The sequence below is a fragment of the Mustela nivalis genome, assembly GCF_964662115.1.
Source record: "Mustela nivalis genome assembly, chromosome: 8".
Lineage (NCBI taxonomy): Eukaryota > Metazoa > Chordata > Mammalia > Carnivora > Mustelidae > Mustela > Mustela nivalis.
The window spans coordinates 48,828,071-48,851,226 of record NC_139027.1 but is presented as its reverse complement, the minus strand read 5'-3'; the positions used below and the strand labels follow the sequence as shown (position 1 = coordinate 48,851,226).

General features: G+C 41.3%; 1 protein-coding gene across 1 annotated transcript; it reads left to right on the top strand.

The window, feature by feature from the left end:
• Window positions 1–10,223: 10,223 nt before the first annotated feature.
• POLE4 (DNA polymerase epsilon 4, accessory subunit) lies at window positions 10,224–19,370 on the top strand. The gene is made up of 4 exons (XM_082743846.1): window positions 10,224–10,495; window positions 11,031–11,115; window positions 11,764–11,805; window positions 19,048–19,370. The coding sequence occupies exons 1-4, from the start codon at window positions 10,286–10,288 to the stop codon at window positions 19,059–19,061; spliced, it is 351 nt and encodes a 116-aa protein (XP_082599972.1). The 5' UTR covers window positions 10,224–10,285; the 3' UTR covers window positions 19,062–19,370.
• Window positions 19,371–23,156: the final 3,786 nt, after the last annotated feature.

The window sequence follows — 23,156 nt, the reverse complement described above, 5'->3', positions numbered from 1 at the left end:
GAAAGAATGTTTTTAATAGACTGGATGTGAGAGTGAGGGAAAGGAGAGTAGGCAAGAAGGACTCTCAGGTTTCAGGCATGAGCATCTGTGTGTGTAATGGAGACTTTGATTGGAAGACTGCAGGGCAGTGACAGGGGGATTTGTTGATATGGGTGATGGGTAAAATTTCGAGTCTAATTTTAAGTACTAAAGTTTGAGATGTTTGTGAAATATACCAGTAACAATGAACAGACAGCTGGGTATGTGAGCTTGAAACTCAGTGGAGAGTATGGGGTTGGAAATACAAATTTGGGAATCATCAGCAGCGTATAGATGGTATTTAAAGCCATGGGTCTGGATGAGATCACTTGGGGATCTAGAGTGAGCAAGGGTATGAGGATTTAGTCCTAGAAAGAGTAGCCTGAAAAAGAGTGAAGAGTGGCCAAAGAGATAAGAGGGAAATCAGAGCACTGGATGTTACAGAAACAATGAGAGGAGGATGGAAAGAGTGAATTCAGAAAGAAAGACTTGGTCTAAGGCTCCTCCAGGTCTGAATGTCTATGATTTCATGAATGTCTCAAATCCCCTAAAGCTAAGAAATTCTGTGACTGTATTGCATCTTTGAAAAAACAAAATTCCTGGTGAATTTTTCTGTCTCTCCAAAGACCATAAAAAAATAATTCTTGACAATAAGAAATTCTGTATCTGGGCCTTAAAGCAATCATGGGTGCAGTCAAGCCCAGAACAAAAATGGAGATGCCTGGAAGGAAGCTAGGGCATAAATGGCAGTGGAAAAATAATGTGGGGTTTTCTGATATCTGATTCCAGGAGAGATGATTTAGTCATAGCAGACCCCACAGGTGACTAGAGACAAATGTCAGCCCTTGTCTTTATATAGGGACTGTGTGGACCCCAACCCTTGTTTTCTCCCCTTTGGAGCACTCTCTGAATCTGCACTCTATGTGCAGGGTTAACTTGTTAGGCAAGGCACTCCAGGTTTGTGTCAGTGGAGTCATCGGAGGGTTCTCAGCTAGACCCTGGTCTGGGAGGATAGTCTGGCACTGGGATTCCTTCTGCTCGCTGGTGTGGGATTGTGTGAGAGTGGGTCACCAGAATGGCACTGACACACCGATTGAGGGTGACTCTCACATAAGACACAGAGCGAATTCAAGTCCAACATGTGCACTTGAGCCGTGTGTGTGGGCCCATGCCTCAGCTTACACGTCTGTGTTTAAGTGCTGTCTCTGATTTATGTCACCCAAAGGTGTGGGATAGTGGCAGGCTTCCTTTACTCTGTGTACTCCCTTGCCTCTTGAGGTTGTCACCCCCTACAGGTTTCACACCACCTTTGAGGAAGGCCTTCGGGGTGGCTATGCATTAGCTCCTCTGAGGGATACTAAGAGTATTGCTTTGCCACACCTATAGGTTCTTCCAAACGATGTCCTCTCTTGCCTTCAACTGATATGGTCATGCTGTGCTTTCCCAAGTCTGTCTTGAGGCTATGCTGAATAAGGAATGGACATTCCTTACATGAGTGAGACTTGTTTTTCTTGCTCGTTCCATGTCTTCTTGCCTTTCCTCCCTCTTGGTAGTGGTGTGTGAAAGCAGGGATACAGGCAACGACTAGAAGTAATAATATTCTGAACATGTAATGTGATTATGGCCTAAAGAATTAGAGAATACATGTTTGAAGACATGTTTTTTCCTAACACTATAACACTCCAACCAGAAAATTTAACATAATCAGAAAATGGATTATCATTCATATTTTTCTGCACATTCTGGGTAAGACTTACATTCTTGGTCATCATCAGTGAAGCACAGAGACAACCTTCAATAGAGTTTTTGGAGGCCAGCATGCATGGTTGCTGTGATGGATGGCGCAATGTCATAACTAATGATGTGATCAGCACTAAATTAATAGTACTAGAGAACTGCAGAGGCACCAAACAAAACAAAACAAAACAAAACAAAAACAAAAAACCACACACACACTAAAAAAACCCCACCCAAAACCAAAAAACCCAACCCCCAAACCATCTTGTTTCAATACAAATAGGTTTCAAAGCATGACCTTGTGAATAGTTCTTGCTGCAAGAGATAGAATGTTAGCCCAAAGAGCAAGAAGAGATGCTTCCTGCATTGAATAGAAGTACTTGGTGCCTGGACTCTATAAAGAATCTTCATGTGGAGTGATAGAACAATAAACACGTAAGCCCCTCTTTGCTACTGATGATTCTAAATCTTCATTGATAAATGTCAACATCTCACATGGGCCCACAAATTCTGAAACACATTTTTTTTGGAAATGCATTTTAAAATCAAATTGTTAAGGTGGACAAGAACCCTGAAAAAAATATCTTTCCAGGGTTCTGCCCACCAGGGGTGTCCTGGGTCATTGGTGATCTTGAAAATGGTCTCAGTGGACTGGTGGTGATAAGTATCTCATTGCAGTAAGTGCAAGAGGGACTGAGAAGAGAAAAATTGGAGACAATGAATATAGACTAAGTTTTAAGAAGACTTTTGCTGTAAATAAGAGGCAAATAAATGAGGCAGAAGTTAGAGGGGTGCATGGGGTGAAGAATATGCCTTTTTTTTTTAGGTGTATGCTGATGGGCATGGTTCAGCAGAAGGAGGAAAAGTCGATGCTGTAGGAGCAAGAGCAGTTTCCTTGAGTGGGCAAGAAGGGATGGCAACCTATGGAGAGAGGTCATGGGGTTGGCCGTGAAGAGGGACTTGGGCATCTTAGCATAGTAGTGGGTAGGAAGCCAAAGTATGTGGGTGCAGGGGTGGCCAGGTGTGTAGGTGTGTGGTGGTGAGTGGGCAGAAGCTCTCTTCTCAGTGTTTCTATTTTCTCCATAAAATAGGAAGTGAGATCATCAGGAGAGAGAGCACGTGGACAGTGAGGTGATGTGTGTTTGAAGAGGTGGGAGACAGGAAGCACTGTGTGGGTGAGCAGGCCAGGGAAATGTGGTAGGATTGCTGGCTGCCCTGATACCCACTTGAGACTGACAAGACTAGTGAGACCTGTCAGTTTGGTTTTTGTTGGTGGTGGTGTTTTCTCTTGTCACGCATAGCTGCGTGGGTGGCTGTCAGTGTAGAACAGGCATAGGATTCGATTTCACCGGGGTTAACATGCTGTTATCAGTCCATTGCCTCTTGGTAATGAAATCCAACTTCATTGATTGCTGGTGATGTTGGGATATTTCTCTGTGGACAGATGACATGATGCTGTGCTTCATCAGTAGAGGGCACTGGAGGGAAAAGGTGGCATTTCCTGGTTCCAGTGTGCTTTTTCCAGAGCAGGCTTTTGTAGGGCATAGTGGCAGGCAGTGTGCAACACCTCTTCAAAAGCATCTTCTCAGAGCACCCGAACAGTGACTTGCCAGTAAGTCCTGCCAGCAGGCACTTCGGTGACTTCACTGCTCAGCGAGTGCTATACCCTCTTCACCAAGGTTTTGATTTTCAGCTCTGGTGGTAAGGGTGCTCTCCTATGTTCATTCCATCATTGGGTTTTCTGCCCCAGCTCTGGGGGGTAGTGGCTGCTCCCTATACTTGTAATTCTTCTCTTCTTTAGTTGTCTTTACTCCTTAATAGTCAATGCCCATTATAATCAGTAATTTTTTATATTAAGCTTTCATTTCTACTTTTTTCCTTGGTACCATCTTAGCTTCAGAAATAAAGAACAAAAAAAATACTCCAAGATTTCATTAAATTTTCAAAACTTTGGGTCTTATTTAATCCCTAGTTCCCAAGGAGATGTTTATCATATAGATATTAAGGGGAATGCATTAACAAAGAAGTAACAGCCATGGTGGAGAGGAAGGCTGATCCACATGAGGACTTTGAGAGTGCTGGTGTATCAGCAGGCCTTTGGGAGTTCTGTTTACTTGAGTAAAATTGGTAGAGAGGATATTGATACTGCGGTTGGACTCTAGAACACTAGTGTATTAGTTTTGTGCCATAACAAAGTACCATAAACTGGGTCTGAAGGCTAGACATCTGAAATCAAAATTCAAGGTGTTGCCATGGTTGATTCAGTTGCCATTAATGATGTGTGTTCTCCTCAAACTTATATGCTGAAGCCCTAAAGCCTAGTACCTCAAAATGTGACCTTCTTTGGAAGGAGAGTCTTTAGAGAGGTGACTATATTTGGAGATAGGGTCTTTAACAGAAATAATTAAGGACAAACTGTAGTCATAAGAGTGGGGCCCTGATCTGATAGGTAAGACAAAATACCAAAGAGCTCTCCCTCTGTGTGCATGCACAAAGAAGAGATCACACACAGTGAAAAGGTGGTTGTCTACAAGCCAGGCAGAGAGTTTTCCCTAGGAATCAAATCAACTGACACCTTGATTTTGAATTTCTCAGCCTCCAGAAGTAAATTTCTGTTGTTAAAGCCACCAATCTACAATATTTGGTTATAGCAGCCCAAGCAGACCAACCCAACTGATTTAAATTATGTCTTCCCCATTAGAAATTGATTTCCCCAATATCACCTCTATTTCCCCAATATTACCAGTGCCTGGCATGGTGCCTCTCACATGGTGGGCACTCAATAAATATTTGTTGAATGAATGATTAGTAAATCAATGAGATGAGAAGTGTTAGTGTCGTCATTATATGGTGGAGAAAATTAAAAGATATGAAAAGATATTTAGTAATCACAACCCAGAGACACAAATGGCATTTTACTAACCAAAATTAACTAAAAATGGGCCAAGATAAAAAACATCTTCCGGTGCCAACTGTATTAGGAGTTAGTGTAGCTGGTTATTGAAAACGGTCATATATGCTTTGAATTCACCTATCATCCTTTCTCTAACCTGGATCAGAGATTTGCCAATCTGCATTTAGTTCTTTCCCTATAAATCAATGCTCTCAGAGTTAGCAGACAGATACAAAACTTAGTGGAATTTCACTGGAAAGGCAGTCAAGGGATATCAGAGGTTGAGGATTTGGGGGCGCCTAGGTGGCTCAGTGGGTTGAGCCTCTGCCTTTGGCTCAGGTCATGATCTCCAGGGTCCTGGGATCTAGCCCCGAATCGGACTCTCTGCTCAGCGGAGCCTGCTTCTCTCTCTCTCTGCCTGCCTCTCTGGCTACTTGTGATCTCTCTGTCACATAAATGAATAAAATCTTTTAAAAATGCACATTCCTAGGTGCCTTAAAAAAAAAAAAAAGGATGAGGATTTGGCGTCTCCCTGTACTTCACATGGTGGCATTCCCTCTGCCAAGAGTCTGGTCTCCATCCTGTACGTTTAGAAACTGGATCTGTCAGCATACCATGAATGGGGATCCATCTCATTGCTTTCTTCTTAAATAAGCTCAGAGAGCAGATGCATGAAGCCAGAATGTCGACTTACCAATTCACAAGAGGATCAGAACCACTTGTGTGTCTGGATTACTTGTCTTGCCACATGGCTAGCACATTCTTTTTTTATTTCCAGATTTTATTTATTTATCTGACAGAGAGAGAGAGAGAGATCACAAGTAGGCAGAAAGGCATCAGAGAGAGAGGGGGGAAGCAGGCTCCCCACTGAGCAGAGAGCCCGACTCGGGGCTCGATCCCAGGACCCTGAGATCATGACCTGAGCCAAAGGCAGAGGCTTAACCCACTGAGACACCCAGGCGCCCTGGCTAGCACATTCTTTCACTGAAGACAGACCTCTGAGAAAGGCAAATTATCAGAAAGCTGCTTAGTGAGTGAGCATGGAATCTGAACAAGGGGAGCAGGTTAGATGATTCCAATTTATAATGGCATTAAGCTGGGAAAGCCTGACACTGCCATTTTTGACTATAAGAATGGCCATACCAATGACACCAGAATATTCACAGACATTAGTTGAGGGCCCATCTCTAGTGGGCATTTCTTAAAAGGCTCTGCTGAGGTCCACCACTGTGATGCTCCTTTTTCTATGCTTTCATGGCCAGCCAGCCTTGCTTTGATGGCCCTTTTTATCTTTTTCTTTGCTTACATTTTCAGACTTATTCTTTCTCCTTAAGATGACTTTATACCTGTTCTGTTCTATGTAGCTGTAGAACTTAACTCTCAAAGAGCATAACTTTATTTCTTTAGTTTACACATACTTGAGGTCCCACCAAGTTTCTCAATAGCCACACACGTTATCTTCTATTCTTGTAGTTTTACCCTACTTTGTTCAAAATATGTATTTGAGGGCAACTTATCAGGGACCCTTTATCCCATCTTTGTACTATGCTAAATTACTTACTTTCTTCATTTGTAATTTTCATCTTATTGCCACATGTTATTAATTGGCTCATTGATTGATTCTTCTTGGTCACAAGATTACATAAAAATAGTATAAATGGCAGTAAGGGCAATCCTGAGACAGAGTGCCTTTCTTTCCATAATGTTAAATCCCTGCTACAATCACCTTTAGGTTATACAGAAAATACATACAGTTATGGTCTATTTCCAAGCACCTTTATTTACTTAAAAAAAAAAAAAAAAAGTAGCAGGCTTAAAAAAGTGGCCTCCAGTCTATAGCTTGCTGGGCTCTGATTTGTATTATCAGCTTAGCCCAGGAAGGCACATGGGTTCACAATCTCTAGTCTAGCTGTGGCAAACATATAGATGTAGGTGGCAAGTTTAGCACTGTTGTGTACAGGTGCTGTTTGCGTAGATTTTCAATTGTGCAGGGGTGTTGGTGCGTCTAAGCCCCACATTGTTCAAGGGTCAACTGTTCTAGAAACTCTTGGTAGATACTTTTAAATAACAATTCTCTCTCCAGGTTCTGACATGCTTCATTAGGGGATAGCAATTCCAGATGAGCTACAGTTAATGATTCATTCATTCATGAAATACCTGTTGAGTACCTACTAAGTGCCAGGCACTGTACCATAAAGTCAATGAACAAAAGTAGACAGAGGCACTCCCCTAATGAGCTTACAGTCTAAGGAGTGTGGGGGGAAGAGAAGAGCCAAACACTGATCAAATAATTATAAAGGTAAATGCAGGATTGCAACCTGTGATCAATACTATGAAAGACAGGTGCTCAGTGGTCTGAGCAACTTAGCCTCTTCTCTGGGAGGGTGAGTTAGTGATGGAAGGCTTTTGCAATCTGAAGGAAGGTAAGATAAAGCTTTCATGGCAGAAGTGCTGTAGAGCTGGAAACAAAATCTGTGGCTTGGGTACACAACAGGAGGGGATGTGGTATGAAATGGGCCTGGAGAGGTTAAAAGGGGCCCACTTATGGAGTGTTTTATAGACTGCATGGATTTTTATCATTTCAGTCAAAGTTGGAGGGGAAAAATTGAGAACCACTGCCGAAACAATTTCTTTAAATACCAAATTAAGGGTAAAATTTTCTTTGTATTTTTTTAAGACTAAAAAAACCCTTTTCCTTTTATTTCTCCATATGCTTTCTGTTTCTGAGAAAGAGAATGAATGCTTTTCTCTTTCTGACTTTTAATTACTTAAGCAATTTCTGCATCCTGAGGTGTCTACGGCCCAGTTCATGACACTTTTTTCCCCTTTTAAACAGTCCGATGGTTTTTTGGTTTTTTTGTTTTTAAATTTACCTTAGCATTCCCTATGTTTTCCCTATGGCTTATTTAACATTTGACCCTATAAATATGTGTGTGTGTGTGTGTGTGTGTGTGTAATGCGTACACAGACACACATAAATATATATAGATATGTATATGTACATTTGTTAAAGCAACCAGATTAGGCCCAAGATGGAGTTCCTCATGATAAACCCCATGTCAGCAAATCAAAACTTAATTAGTTTCCATGCTTGGTTCTTCTAGAAAAGGAAGACTTAGGTCAACCAGTCAATGCTTGCCTGATCAGTATAAGTTATCTAACCAGGCTCTAAAACTTCCCTTTGCTCCATATAGGGAAACTAACCCCGCTTTAACCAATTAGCAGATGTCCAGTAAAACTTCCTTATTCCTGCTCACTTTGTCTATAAAAATCTCTTGACTTGTACAGCTCTTCAGAGCAGCTTTCTGTCTATCTGCTGGGTTGGATGCTACCCAATTCATGAACTGTTGAATAAAGCCAGTAAGACCTTTATATTTACTCAGTTGAATCTTGGTCTTTAACACACTGTTAAAAACAAGACAACAGGCCCCAAATGGAGTCACTATTGCTAAGCCCTACATCATCAGACCAAGACACTTCTGGCTCTCCCTGAAATGGAATCTTAAACTAGTCAGTCAGGAATTGCCTGATCAATTAGTTAAGTAATATGCCTGATAGATCACTGCCATCTCCTAAAGGGAAGTGATCCTGGGATCATGATCTGAGCCGAAGGCATACACTTACCCAAGTGGGCCACCCAGGTGCCCCATGATTCCCCCTTTTAACATGACTTAGTCCCTTTCACGGCTCATAGTTAAGAACTCCTGTGTGGTCTAAATAAACCTCTGTTTATCAGTCATAGTAAAACCAGGGAAAGGAAGATGGAGCTAGGCCAAGTGGTAAAATACACAACTACTGAGGGAAAAAAAGTAGGAACTGGGGGAGAGAAGTGAGAGGAAGAGGAGCAGTGGAAGGAAGGTAGGGAATAAATGGATAACAGGGAAAACTGGGAAGAAAAAGAGGTTAAAGAGAATCCTCCCAGAAAGCCAGTTTGACTCAATCCTTCTGGAAGTCTGAACAAATTCCTGTCCCCACAGTGTTCGTGTTTTGTGTTAATTCGGAATTTAGACAGCCATTAGTACTTAACTACTTTGACACTGTTAGACTTTTGCTCCATTTAGTGTTCCACTGCAAGGGGACACAAGAATCTGTCTGTTGTGCTTTTAGGAATTTTGTGTGGAGCTTTCCCTGTGCAGGAGTGTCCACAAATGTTATCTGAAGGGAGACTCAGGACTGAGGTCCTAAAGGAGGTTGTGGTGAAATTTTCAGTGACACAACCTCATTTCTGAATATTTTAATCTTGGCCAAGCCTCTTGTTCTGTTCTAGGGGAGCCTCTGCTAATCTAGTCATGTAGAGTTTACTACATTATTGATGAATGGAGATAGAGATGATCTAATCCAACCTCATTTTGGCTTGACTGCATTCTGTTGTGCGTAAATTAACCACCTCGTGTGTCTTTTAACTTCCTCAACTGCAAAGTTAAAATATTACCTACTCCAAAAAGGGTATTAAGAGAATGTTACTCAGTACATAAATACATAAATGTAGGAGCACATGAAAAAGAATGAATCATGCACACAGAAAATGCTAAAAAATGTGAGCTATTAGAACTGACTTAGATTAAAACTGTTACTGCAAATATGAATGTTCCTCTATGTCCGGTTCAGACTTTGGTGTGGGGACTAATCAGGGGTGGAGTGTATTCTAAAGGCCCTTTTCAGGTGTCTGTGAAGTCACACCTATTTTCCTAACAATTCTAAGAGGTTATTTGCCCTTTTCATTCTCATTTCTCAAGAACATGCAGAGGAATTTCCAGATCTATGGGATAAAGTGCTAACGTTAACATACAGAAGCAGCTGGAGAAACCAGTGGTCTTCTATAAAAGACTTTTTTTGGGGGTGGGGGGAAGCCTGTTTTAAAACGTTATTTATGTTAACGTATATTAGTTATCGTAAATTGAATTCTGAAACTTTTAATTTCAGAATTAAACCACAGAAACCAAAGCTCTTCGGGGTCCTCAGTAATTTCTAAGACCGTAAAGGGAGCCTGCGAACCTAAAGTTTGAGAGCCAACGCTCTGGTGCAACTCGTGACTGAACAAGCGTGGACGGCTTGTGACGTCGACGATTTTTACTTGTGGTTTCCTGTCAGGACTGAAATTCTTCGATCTCTGCTTGCCAAGGTCCTACCTCCTTCGAGGGCATCTTCTCTTCAGCACTGGTCCAGATTTCACGCCCCTCTCGGTACCCTGTTTTCCGCCCGCTGGACCTCCCGGGGACACCCGGGCCTCGCACGCGCCCCTGATCTTCTCAGTCCTCTCTGTCACTCGCTTATCCCTTGACTGAGACTCTCTTGAAGGTCGGGTCTTGGGTTTCTCTAGACCGACGAGCTCCTCCAGGCACTAGCTCGGCTCAATCACATTCAATCACTAAAGGACGGTGCCCGGGGTCAACTAGGCCTGACTGCGCTCACCAGGACCGAGAAGAAGTGTACACGCGAGCCTAAAGGCACAGTACACTCAGAGCCACCACGCCTAGAGCCCGTCCCCTCCCTGCGGGAGTCCCGGGAGCGACCAGCCACGTAAAGGGCGGAGCCACGCGCCCATTGGGGGCGTGGCCCCCAGCGCGCGCGGGAAAGGGGCTGGCGTCGCTTGCGCGCGCACAGTCGGCGGCCGCGCGCAGCACGCTCGGGGCCCGGATGGCGGCGGCGGCGGCTGGGAGCGGGACGCCCCGGGAGGAGGAGGGGCCCAGCGGGGAGGCGGCTGCTCCGCAGCCACAAGCCCCGACGAGCGCACCCGGGGCTCGTCTCTCGAGGCTGCCTTTAGCGCGAGTGAAGGCTTTGGTGAAGGCCGACCCCGACGTAACCCTCGCGGGACAGGAAGCCATCTTCATTCTGGCACGAGCCGCGGTGCGGCGGGAGCGTCGGGGCCACACGGGGTTGCGGGGCGGAGTGGAGGCCAGGGGCGGGGCCTCGGGTAGCTTTCGGGGGGCGGGGCGTAGCGGCGACTGGAGCGACTTGGGGAGGCGGGGAAGCGAGGAAGGAGGAGAGGGTCTGGACTGGGGGTGAGGAGGTGAGGAAGGTGCCCGGTCAGGAGGTGAGGAAGTGAGGAAGGTGCCGAGACGAAGCGTCGGAGGGAAGACTAGGAGAAAGACGTAACAGACCTGCCTCATCATAAGGGGTTTGCACAACGACTTCAAGTTGCATTTCGAGCGTCTAACTTAACTTGTAAGAGTGTCAAGTGAAGGAGTGGGGATCTATAGGCGAGGGGGGGACGTGTCTTGGGCTACCACGTTAGGGGGAAAGGGAATAATAGACGCTCATGAAGTCCGGGACAGAAAACCTCTCCAGAGCCGCCCTTACTCCCTTCCCACCACTCAAATAGAAGTGCTCACCAGAATTGTGCTAGAACCCATTGATTCAATTCTCCTTGTTCCCCTCATAGGAACTGTTTGTGGAGACCATTGCAAAAGATGCCTACTGCTGTGCTCAACAAGGAAAAAGGAAAACCCTCCAGAGGAGAGATTTGGGTAGAGTGTCACTGCAGGATTCAGTATCTGGGGGCAAAGAAGGGAGGGCTGGGGCAGGTTTCCCTCTCACTGCTGGAGAAGCCATCACTGTAAGGTCAGAGGTCTCTCCGTATGATGCCTCAGTGAGAGAAAGACCTAGCTTTTAGAGTCCCTATGCTTTTGAGTGGCAGGAGAGGTGGTGGGGTAGGTAATGAAGGGAGTCTAAGTGTTGCTAAAGCTAACTAGACCGCTTTGTACCTTTTGCCATGTTGTACCAGGCTGGGCACTTCTTTTTCCCCTAGAAGCAGGGAGTTTGATTTCTGTCTCTTTAGTTGGTAAACCCTGTGCCTGTGTAAGCTTTCGTATACCTTAATCCTGCTTTCCCTTCTATTTTGCTAGATTCTTCTTTGATGGCTTTCAGAGCAAAAAGGTTCCCCCCATGCAACAGGGTTTACCTAGAGTTTTCCTACTTTTATAGAGAGACAGCTGATATGTAAGATTTGGTGGTGGAGTAGAAATGGGCCTCATGGCAGCAAGGGACAAAGTTTATAAATGCCCTTATTTGCATAAAGCGTCATGCCCTTTTTTTTATGTGGGTTGTGGCTTTTTAAAGGGGTTGATGTCCAAATGACCAGAATTAGTCAAGTGTCCTTTTACTGTGTGTTTCAGATAATGCAATAGAGGCTGTGGATGAATTTGCTTTTCTGGAAGGTGAGTTCTTTGTCAGTTGGTAACCATTTCCACCTGTCTCTTCCATGCCCCGTGATCTGAGTTCAGAACCTTATAAAACTGCTACCTGGTTCTTCTTAGGGATAATTCTTTCTGTCTATTTTCTATTAAGTTGGGAAAAACTAATGTTGAATCTAGTGAGACTTAGCAATTCTGATTCTCATGGGTAGCTAGAACTTTTCCCTGAAAATTGCTAATTATAAAAAATGAGAGGGTATATAAAAATCCTGGTGGGGTTAGGTGGATTAAGAAGATTCTTACTTTGATCACCATTCCCCTCATATAATGCTATATATAATCTTCCCTTCACCATAATGCTAGAGATCAGAAACAATTGCCAACATTTAAAGGGTTGCTTCTTGCTCTTTTTTCTTCTTCAGCGATCTGTATAAAGTCATTATTTTGCCACTGGAGATTGTAATTGCCTTCTGTCTATTCTTAAGAACTTTGGGTTAACTCATGTACTAAGTCTTGTTATTGAAGTAAAAAATATTTGAGATACTTTATTTTAGCTATCTTTTCTCAGATGGATATCTGTTTCTCTGATAATTCCTAAATCTGATCAGCTTATTTTTCCTGGCGCATTTTCTGATTGAATATGAGAGAGCCATGCACTTTCAGTTCGTTCTCACCTTTACAATACCGGGGCATTCTCATTATCTCCTTAAAGCCTCATTACCTTCAGGAATCCTTTCTGGATATATTTATTTCACTATTTCTCCTCGTTTGTTTTGTATATCAGCCTGGGCCTCTCACTCTTTTGTTACATTTCTTTTAAATGTGTTTGAAGATACATTCCCATGGCTAGCTTTAAGTCTAGATTATTGAGTATTCTTTCAATTTGTAGATTTTTTTTTTTAAACAGATTTTATTTATTTGACAGAGAGATCACAAGTAGGCAGAGAGAGAGAGAGAGGAGGAAGCGGGACTTGATCCCGGAACCCTGAGATCATGACCTGAGCCGAAGGTAGAGGCTTAACCTGCTGAGCCACCCAGGCGCCCTTAATTTGTAGATCTTTCTTAACACTTTTCTGCTTACTCATTTTTCTTTCTTTTTTTTTTTTTTTTTAAGATTTTATTTATTTATTTGTCAGAGAGAATGAGCACAGGCAGAGGCAGAGGGAGAAGCAGGCTCCCTGCTGAGCAAGGAGCCCAATGTGGGACTCGATCCCAGGACACTGGGATCCTGACCTGAGCCGAAGGCAGCTGCTTAACCAACTGAGCCACCTGGGCGTCCCTACTTACTCATTTTTCTTAAAAAGAACTTGTTAATTGCCTCCCTGAGGAAGGCAGCTTCTTGTGACTGACTTCCCATCAGTTCTCCAAACTTGTTTGGAGTCTACTGTACCTCCTCATTTTTAATTACCAGCTTTTCAAAGGATGTACAATCAGATTTGCATTTTAAAGACTTAACACTGCAGACCTCTGGATAATGAATTGGAAGGTGCCAGGCATAGAAGTGGAGAGATCTCAAGTAGTTTTCTACTCTGGTCTCTACCATGGCATAGTACTTAGCTTGGATTTTTAATAAATGGTTACTTATTGAGTGGTGGATGTATTCACTCATCTTTTGATCCAATAATCTCAGTAATTACATTCATCTGCTCTGCCTACATTAGTAGATCTGAATTTTGGCCATTTTAGCCATTGCAGATTCAGTCAGTATTATATTTTGTACCTGGTAAAGTAAATGTTCTCATGTCCTTAGATGTATATGCTCTAAGTAGAAAATTATTTTTTTCTTTTTTTATCAAGGCAGTATATATCCATGCTTGAAAATCAGTTATCTAATGGCTTATAATGAAAGACAGCTGCTGCTCCACACTCTTGTTGTTTTGTTTTTAGCTTTCAGGTGGTGACTTAAATTTCTAAATAATACGATTCATCCTTGATTTTTCACCTCCAGATGTTATATATTAACTTCTTGCTGTGATAAATGAAGATTTAGGTAACCTATACTGCTCCATAAATCCTTCCTTTCTGATTTTTGGAAGTTATATCATTATTTTTAGTTCCTTTATTACTTTTACAGTTTACATAACATACTAAAATATTTTTTTTTGTTGTTTTTGTGAACTCCCCACTTTGGAAGGTATGACTATTAGTGGACCCATTTTTTCCTTTCACATTTTTTAGCCAACTTGTAGCTTTTACTTGGTGTCATCTATACTATACTTTGACATCGTGAAGACTGATAATGTATCATGTTATCCTAGCTAAATCTCCCATGCTTTACATATCAGTTGAGTATAGTAGTTGAAAAATAGTACTGTGAACAGTTCTCCAAACATGGGAAACTTCCTTTACCTCTTCTATCCTTTCATCTCTCATAGAGGTGCCTTCCCTGCAGGCAACTGTTATTAGTCTCTTGTGTAATTTTCGAGATATTTTATGCAGATGAGTTTATGTGTGTATATTTTTTTCTTTTTTTTAAAAAGATTTTATTTATTTATTTGACAGACAGAGATCACAAGTAGGCAGAGAGGCAGGCAGAGAGAGAGAGGAGGAAGCAGGCTCCCTGCTGAGCAGAGAGCCCGACGCGGAACTCGATCCCAGGACCCTGAGATCACAACCCGAGACGAAGGCAGCGGCTTAACCCACTGAGCCACCCAGGCGCCCCTATGTGTATATTTTTTTCTAAGCCTTTCCTTATGAACACAGATGACAAATGTAAAGTCAATAAATAACAAAACGAACACCATTGCAACCGCTAGCTAGGTCAAGAGATAGAATAGTGTCAGCCCCCAGAAACTCTCTATATATTCTTTTTTCATGGCAGATCTTTCCATCCCCTTTCCTGACATAACAGTATCCTGGCTTTTTGGTAATTACTTGATTTTCTTTATAGTTTCACCACATATGCATGCATCCTTAAACAGTTGATTTGGTTTAATATTTTTTTGAACTTCCTAAAAATGTAACCAGACCACTGTATGTATTCATTGATCATCTTCTGTCCTAGGGCTGTTTTCTTTAGGTTAATGCATTTATGAGATCATCTGTGTGGTTGCACATATCTCTTGTTTTCTGTGCTGTGTGACATACTATTGTGTGACAGTATTACAGTTGAACCACTTTAATGTGGATATTTGGATAACTTTTTTTTCTGTTACTAACAATGCACTATTGATGCTTTGTCCTCAGCTTGCCTTCTCCCCCCTCATGACTATGAACATTCTTACACATATTTCTTTAGGGGTGTGTGCATGTGTGTGTGGATAAAATTGCTGGGACATAGTATATGTATATCTCCCTCTTTTGTAGATATTGCTGAACTTCCTGCATACCTGATTCACATTTCTACCTAGAGTATATAATAATTCACATTACTCCTCATTCTCACCAACACTTGGTATTTAATTTTTCCAGTCTGGTAGGGATGTTAATGATAATTGCATAGTACTTTTATTTTGCATTGCCCTGATTACTGGTGACATCTTTTCATATGCATGTTCTTTTTCTGAGGTGGGGTGGTGTCTTATTTTTATCTTGGATATTTTGTCTTTTTCCTTACTGATTTATGGCTGTATCTGTGATTATATGTGTGTGTGTATGTGTGTATGCTTTTTGTTTTTTATTTTTTCTGAATGTGAATCTTTTTCATCATATGGGAAGCAAATATCTTTTCCAGGTTTATGACTTGTCTTTTCACCCTTTAGGGTATCTGTTGATAAATCAGTTCTCATTTAAACATAGTCAAATGTATTAATTTTCTTTATATGTAATGCTGTTTGTTTCCTGTTTAAGACTTTTTTCCCTGCCCCAAGATCATGAAGTCATTCTCCTATATGCTAAAATTTTTTTAGTTTTCTTGTCTTTCGTAAAACTACAGTTGACTTTTCTGTGTATCAGACTCCCTGCTGAGCCTGATGCCGGCTCGCTCCCAGGACTCAGGGATCATGACCTAAGCTGAAGGCAGATGCTTAACTGGCTGAGCTACTCAGGCACCCCATTATTTCTAATTTGAATGGTAGAATTCACCAGTGAAGTCATCTGGAGTAGAATTTTCCTTGTGGGAAGATTTATTTATTTATTTATTTATTTAAAGATTTTATTTATTTATTTGACAGAGAAATCACAAGTAGATGGAGAGGCAGGCACTTAATAGACTGAGCCACCAGTCAAATGTTAGGTTATGTATGTTTTACCATAATTTAAAAGATAAAAGGAATGGGTACTTCTACATGCTATAACATAAACAACCCCTGAAAACATTACCTAAGTGAAAGACACCAGATACATAATACGACAGATCTTATGATTCCATTAATATGGAGATATTTTCAAATTAACTGTGGTAGTAGTTGCACATATCTGTGAATACACTAAAAACTATTGAAATGTATACTTTAAATGGGTGAACTGTATAGTATGTGCATTATATCTCAATAAAGCCTTTTTTTTTTTTTTTTTCATTGTTAAAGGCATCTTGCTGGGGTGCCTGAGTGGCTCAGTTGGTCAGGTGGGGAGCCTGCTTCCCCCTCTCCCTCTGCCTGCCTCTCTGCCTACTTGTGATCTCTCTGTCAAATAAATAAATTAATTAAATAAAGTCTTTAAAAAAGGTGTCTTGCTGAATATAGAATTTTAGGTGGAAAGTTATTTATCATGCTGAAGCTCTCATTCTATTTTTTGGCTTCCATTGTTTCTGTTGAGAAATCACTGTTAATCTGTTAATCTTTTGAAGCTAATTTGTCCTTTTTTGTAACTTTTAAAGATTTTATTTATTTATTTGAGAGAGAGAGAGAGAGTGTGTGAGAGAGACAGAGAGAGCATGAGAGGAGAGGGGAGAAGGTCAGAGGGAGAAGCAGACTTCTCAATCCTGGGTCTCCGGGATCATGACCTGAGCCAAAGGCAGATGCTTAACCAACTGAGCCACCCAGGCGCCCCATTTTTTGGTTACTTTGAAGATTTTGTATTTGTCTTTGATTTCTCTGTAGTTTCTCTTGGATGTAGCTATCTGCATATTACCCTTTCTGGTCTGCTTAGGCTTCTTAAATCTATAGATTAATATCTTTTATCTGTTTTGGAGAAGTGTCAGCTAGTATCTTTTCAGATAATGGCTCTGCTTTGTTCTTTCTTCTTTCTCATTAGGATTCCCATTGAATGTATATTAAAGCATAGTCATAATTTTGCCTCTCCATGCTGCATTCTGTGTAGTTTTTTTTTCTGATCTAGCTTAATTCTTTCTCTCATGGTCTTGTCTCCTTTAAATTTTCCTATTGATTTCTTAGTTTGCTTTTGTTTTTGTATCTTCAGTTCTGTGAATTCCATTTGCTTTTTTTTCAAATCTATTTTGTCCCTTGTTACTGTATTCACTCCAGATGTTTTGAAGCTTGTCTTTTATTTTCTTTAAGCAAAGTAAATGCAATTGTTTTATAGTCTCTGTCCAGTCTAATATCCACAGTCTCTTGAGGCTGCTTATTATTTTTTTTCCTGACTTGTTCCTTTTGATATTGCTTCATGGTCTTTTTTCCTCTTTATACTTAGTTATCTTGGTGTGTTGGTCATTGTAATTGAAAAAATTATTTGTTGGCTAGTTTGAGGCCTGTATGATGAAATGTTTCTCCAAAGATTTTCAGTTGCTGCTGCAAGGCACCTAGGGGAGTGTGTAAATTCAGGATCTCCTTAATCCAAATTCAGGATCTCTTTAATCCTAATCCAAGACTTGAGGATTCTTGGCTCACTGTGTTAATAAATACATGTGAACCCTGACTGTAAGTCTGTGAGGGGGCTGATTTAATTCTAATCTAGCTTTACTCTGGGGGTATAACCTTTTGGGACTGCACTTTTTAAAAAATCTGACCTTCCCACTTGGGCAGAATCTTAGATTTGACTCAGCTAACATTTCTCAGCTCTGTCTTTTGGACTAGCAAATGACCTCAGGGTAAAAGCAGATTTGGAGGCTGGGTTTACTTTGTGTTCTTGCTTTCTCTAGATCTTGGATTTTACTTTCATTGATGCTTTCAGTGCTTGAAGGATTTTCTTATTTCAGTCAGCTTTATCATTCGATTTTAGCGGGAACTTGGCCTTTATCACAAGAAGAAGCTGTTTCTTTTTTTTTTTTTTAACTTAGAGGTATTTTTGCTTTGTTTTCTTATATGTTCTTTTCTCTGCGTTATCTGTTTTATTCTAGGTTTTTTTTTTTTTTAATGAATTTTAGTTTTTCCTTTCATTTTGCAGTTTGCCCAGTAATTTTCATACTGTTTAGGATTGAGGGAGTAAGAAGGCTGTTTGGAAGCTGTATATACATGGGAAGGTGGTTTTTTTTTTTTTTTGCTTGGCACTGGGACTTGAGGGTGGGCAGAGGTGGGACCAGATGTTATGCTGGGGCCCTGAATGCCTTACTATGGGACAGTAGCATTTCAGAGGCTTTGACAGTTCTGCAGATAATTTATTTAGTTTATTGGAAGAGAGCCATCTGATTTTTTTTCCATTTAGCTTTAAATGTTTGTCCTTTTGGTAATGCTACAGGCTGGAAGGGATGTAGGGAAGTGGGGCCAAATATTTCTCATGTCGACCCTCAAGTCATTAATCCTTTCTAGCCTGTGCTGCTTTCTGTCGTTCCTGGTGTCTGTGTCTGCCTGGAGACTGTCCATGAGTCTCTTGGGCAGATGGGCTCCCACCTCTGCTGCTCCTTCTATTCATTCTAGGCTTATGTTTTTTCCCTGCTCTATTTATAAACCTACTTCAATCAGATTTCTGTTATTCAGCTTTTTGATGAAATCTCTTAATTGCGGATAGACCCCATTATTATTTATACTTTTTAAAACCTTATTTTCTTTTGAATGGAATCTTGGATGGGAGGACATACAAACTTGTGGGCTCAGTCTCCCATCTTGATCTGGAACTTTCTCAGAAGATTATAAACTTTTGGCTTAGAAAACTTAATCTCATTTTTATTTTGTATCATGCTTTGTATGGAATTCTCAAGTGCTCATTAACTAACATGGCAACTTCTTTGCCCTTTCCCCACCTCTAATTCTAACTCTGGACCAGTATGCTTAATTCCCAGCTGCCCAATTTCCATAGTGACATGTTTATCCTCTGAGATCTTTTGAATGGCTCTTCCTCAAAATGAGTATTTTGGTCTTAGAGAACTGCCAGTACCAATGCAGTTTCCCCTTGAACTTTGCCCAGTCTGTTAAACTTATCCAGTTCTTGAGGCACCTTGCTTTATTTGTTGATCTTTGTTTTCTTTGTTTTTGTTTTTGTTTTTGTTTTTAGGAACTTTGGATTGATGGCTGAGCTCGGCAGTTTTGTGAGCTTTCACCTGCATCCTCTGGCCAGCCCCTCTCCTGCAGGCCTCTGCCTTGAAGAACAGACTGTTTGGAATATTGTACTTACATGCTTTTCCTGTTCTACCATCATCTAAACTGGGATAAACAGAGGTCTCACCTGTTAGCTTTTCTTTACAAGGTCTTCCACTACTATGTCTTCCATTTCAGGCTTTGATGCAGCCTCTTTTGAGCCAGAGGAAAAGAAAATGATTTGTGTAGGTTGCCTAATGAATGATGAGGACCATAATAAAGGTCTCTGATCAGTTTCAACCTAGTGTGTTTTATAATCTTGCCTTTGTCCTTGCCATGATGACTGGAGAGCCACCATGCCCACAGACCATCTGATCTTTCTTGCCAGCTGTTCTAAACCCCAGTCCTTTGATTTATATACTTTTTCCCAATATGTCACCAGAATGTGATTTCAGAATTTATGGGATGTCACTTAAGGTTTTCAGAAGTTCAAATAAATGTGATCCTAGATTAAAATCAGTTAAATTTTAATAGCTTTATTGAGATATAATGCACATACTATACAGTTCACCCATTTAAAGTATACATTTCAATAGTTTTTAGTGTATTCACAGATATGTGCAACTACTACCACAGTTAATTTGAAAATATCTCCATATTAATGGAATCATAAGATCTGTCGTATTATGTATCTGGTGTCTTTCACTTAGGTAATGTTTTCAGGGGTTGTTTATGTTATAGCATGTAGAAGTACCCATTCCTTTTATCTTTTAAATTATGGTAAAACATACATAACCTAACATTTGCTTTTTTAATTATTTTTAAGTGTACAGTTCTATGGCATCAAGTACATTCACATTATTGTGCAATCATCACTGTCATCCATCTCCAGAACATTTTTCATCTTCTGAAACTGCAACTGTAGCCATTAAACAATAACTCCCAGCCTCCCCCACTTAGCTCCTGGCTAAATTTTGGTTTTTAAGGGAAGGTCTGGGTGATCTAGCAAGAGGGAGGCAAAGTACTTGGAAAGTAGGGTTAAGGAGAGCACCAGGAAACCGACTGAAACACTTGACCATTTTTCAGATTCATCTGTGGCCATTGTTTGAAATGCCCATTTCTGGACCTTGCTACTCCAGGCTAATAAATTAGAATCTCAGAGGGTGGAACCCCAAGAATCTCTTAGTTTTTTCAAATAAATTTCCCCAAGTAATTTCCTTCCTACCACTTGTCCACAGATCTACAGGAGGGCAGAGGGCAGTAAAGTATGAATGTAGAAAGTCTGGATTAGAAAGGAAGTCAAGGAAAATAACAACCACCACTCTTTAAGAAGTAAGGGGAGTACCAGATTTTGTAGGTCATCTGGTGAAGGTCATCAAGGAAAGGACTGGACACAATGGTGTGGAGAAAGATTCAAAACCAAAGGAGGACCTCAGTGATAACTGTCAGCAAAGCTGTTGGTTGAATCTACTCAGTGTGATCTCTAGTGTATCAACACTCCTTGTCTGTACAATCCTCATAATGCTTGGTGCCTGGTTCATGGGCCTCTCATGGTTGAACTGATTCATCATTTATAAAGTAGCCATGTCTGGTAAAAAGTGGTTTGGAATGCTGTCATAAAGCCTTCAGGTGGCCTAGGAGTTCAGAGGCTCCTGCATTCCTGGGCCGTAAGCAGCAGGGGGAGGCTAACTCCCCGAACCCTTGGTGAAGGCAGCCACCCTTAGACCACGACTTCCTGGATATGTTCTGTTCTGCTATATCAGGTTGAGGCTGTGATAATTTTAGGGATTAACTCTGAGTTTCCTAAGAAATGATCATTACACTTTTCCTATGGATTCTGGCCCAGAAGCCTCCAGACTCTTTCTAAGCAGTGTATCCATCGCAATACAGAATTCTCGCTGCTCTTTGACTGCAGGTTGCTTGAACCTCAGAAACATGTTGTTCCTGTTTGCAAGATCTGGTGAAATGTGATGGAAACAAGTGTGAGGCTCTGCATAGAAGTGTAAGATCAAAGCCCTTTTCTCATAATGATAAGCTCCAGTATGTGAGCGATGGTAGATCACCCCAGGAATTTGGACATAAACTAGGAACATTGCCCCTTGAAAGTAGAACCTCTAAGTCAAACATTTCAGAGGCTGAATTGCTCCAAAACTCAACTAGATCTGATCAAATATATGAAGAATAGTGTACTAGTCAGTAGAGGGCAGTGGTTAGTTATGGAAGAGAGGAAGGAGTTCCAGAGACCAGTTGCTAGGTAGGGTTAGCTGGAAACTTAGCCAGTGCTCAGAGTCCTACAGTCCCACTGATAAGTTGTGTCAGCCTGTCCCATCAGGTGCCTTTCAGCACTGTAGTCCCATCCAACTCCCATTGTCTGTGGGGTCACTGTGGGATCTAGGCTCCTTCCATCTTACTGTTTTGTATTGCCTTCTATGTTGTACTGTCCAAGAGAACTTGCTGTGGTGATGGAAATGTTCTCTGTCCATCCAGGTGGTTGTAATGTAGCCACCTGCCACAGTAGCCACTGAGCAGTTGAAATGTGGAGCTAAACCTAATTGTAATTTTTTTACTTTAAAAATTTATTTTGTTTCAAGTTTTTGTTTAAATTATAGTTGGTTAACACATAGCGTAATATTGGCTTTAGGAGTATAAATTTTATATTTTACTTCATGTAAATAGCCAGAAGTCTCAGCCACAGCATCTTCTCCCTGGAACTCTAAACTGTGGAACTGTGGGCGCAATAACGTTTTTAAGCCTCAGTGACAATAACAGTCACTATTCCGTAAGGAGGGTCACAGAATTGTTGCGGTAAAGCCCTCAGCACTGTGGGGCACATAGTACTAAGTCAACACTAGACATTGTTACGAAAGCTTTCGCCAACTAGTGTCTTCAGCAATGCTAACTGAGCAGTGAAGCAGTTTTTATTCTGAACATCGCTCACCTATGGTAACAAAAGCTCTAAATAAGAAATGAGGGCTCCACCAAGCACACGTGAGGGAAATACCATAAACAGATGTGTCTCCATATCACCATCAAGCTTCATTAATGAGAGTCTGCTTCTGAGGAAAAGGTTCATTTTGATGTGCTGACGATCCCAGGTTTCTTAGCTTGAGACATCCTCACTGAGCTTATTAATGTCAATGTGAAGGACCTCTTTGGAGATGCCAGGGAGCTGTTACCCAAGACAGACAACAAGCTCCTTTTGCTTTCTGCTCCCTAATTGAGTCTAGTACAGTGAGTGGAGAAAGACATGCTTTTTCAAATGTGTCTGCGCCCATCATTTCATGGTGTTTTCTTGAGGCGCTGCTAATTAGCACATCTCTACCTTATTAGAGATGATAAATGGAGACTGACCAGGCCTCCTCTGGGCAGAGAGAGTTGTAGAAATCATCTGTCCTCATCTCAGGGATGTCACGTCAGAGTGACACAAAGCAGAGATCAAAGTTTGACTTTTTAAATTACAATAAAACGAATGAACTTACTAAAGACTCTCAGTGCATTTTAAAGAAATGTGCCCTTTCAGAGCAAGTAACTGTGAAACTGTATTTCAAAATGATGGGCAATTGCATTGCTTATTTGCCTTACCTACACAAAGAAACGTTGAGCCTTTGGTGCTTTGGAATAGTAAAATACTCACCAGGTGATTGCTGGCTGAAAATCTTAGGGATAATTTTAGCTGCTGTATGGTGCAGCTAAAAGCAAGAAACCAAATTGTTTTTTCACCTAATTGTCATCCTTAACTGTGAATGACATGAATCACAGTTATTTCATGAAGCATTTTGTAAATGTGCAAAGGTCTGTAAGTCAGAAGTGTGTCCTAATAGAGAAAAATGCCAGACATAACTGAGTTGGGGAGAGAAAATCCCGAAGAGCTCATTGTCATGGGAAACCCTCAAGCTCAGAGCATATGACATAGACTGTGGCCTATTAGCAGACACTTAGACATAGGACAAGAGGAAACCCTAAGCCAGGGTGGCACTGGGAGATCAGAGAGGAGAGCAAATATGCCAGCAGGTGCCAGCATATCAGTATTTGTGCTAATAAGGATGAGTGAGGGTGCCTAGGTGGCTCAGTCATCAAGTGTCTGTC

What these genes read in the sequence shown, in the direction of transcription:
- POLE4 (XM_082743846.1), top strand. Translation starts at nt 10,286, where the DNA reads ATGGCGGCGGCGGCGGCTGGGAGCGGGACGCCCCGGGAGGAGGAGGGG. An exon ending in TCATTCTGGCACGAGCCGCG is followed by an intron (nt 10,496 to 11,030) that starts GTGCGGCGGGAG and finishes TTCCCCTCATAG; the next exon opens with GAACTGTTTGTGGAGACCAT. An exon ending in CCTCCAGAGGAGAGATTTGG is followed by an intron (nt 11,116 to 11,763) that starts GTAGAGTGTCAC and finishes TGTGTGTTTCAG; the next exon opens with ATAATGCAATAGAGGCTGTG.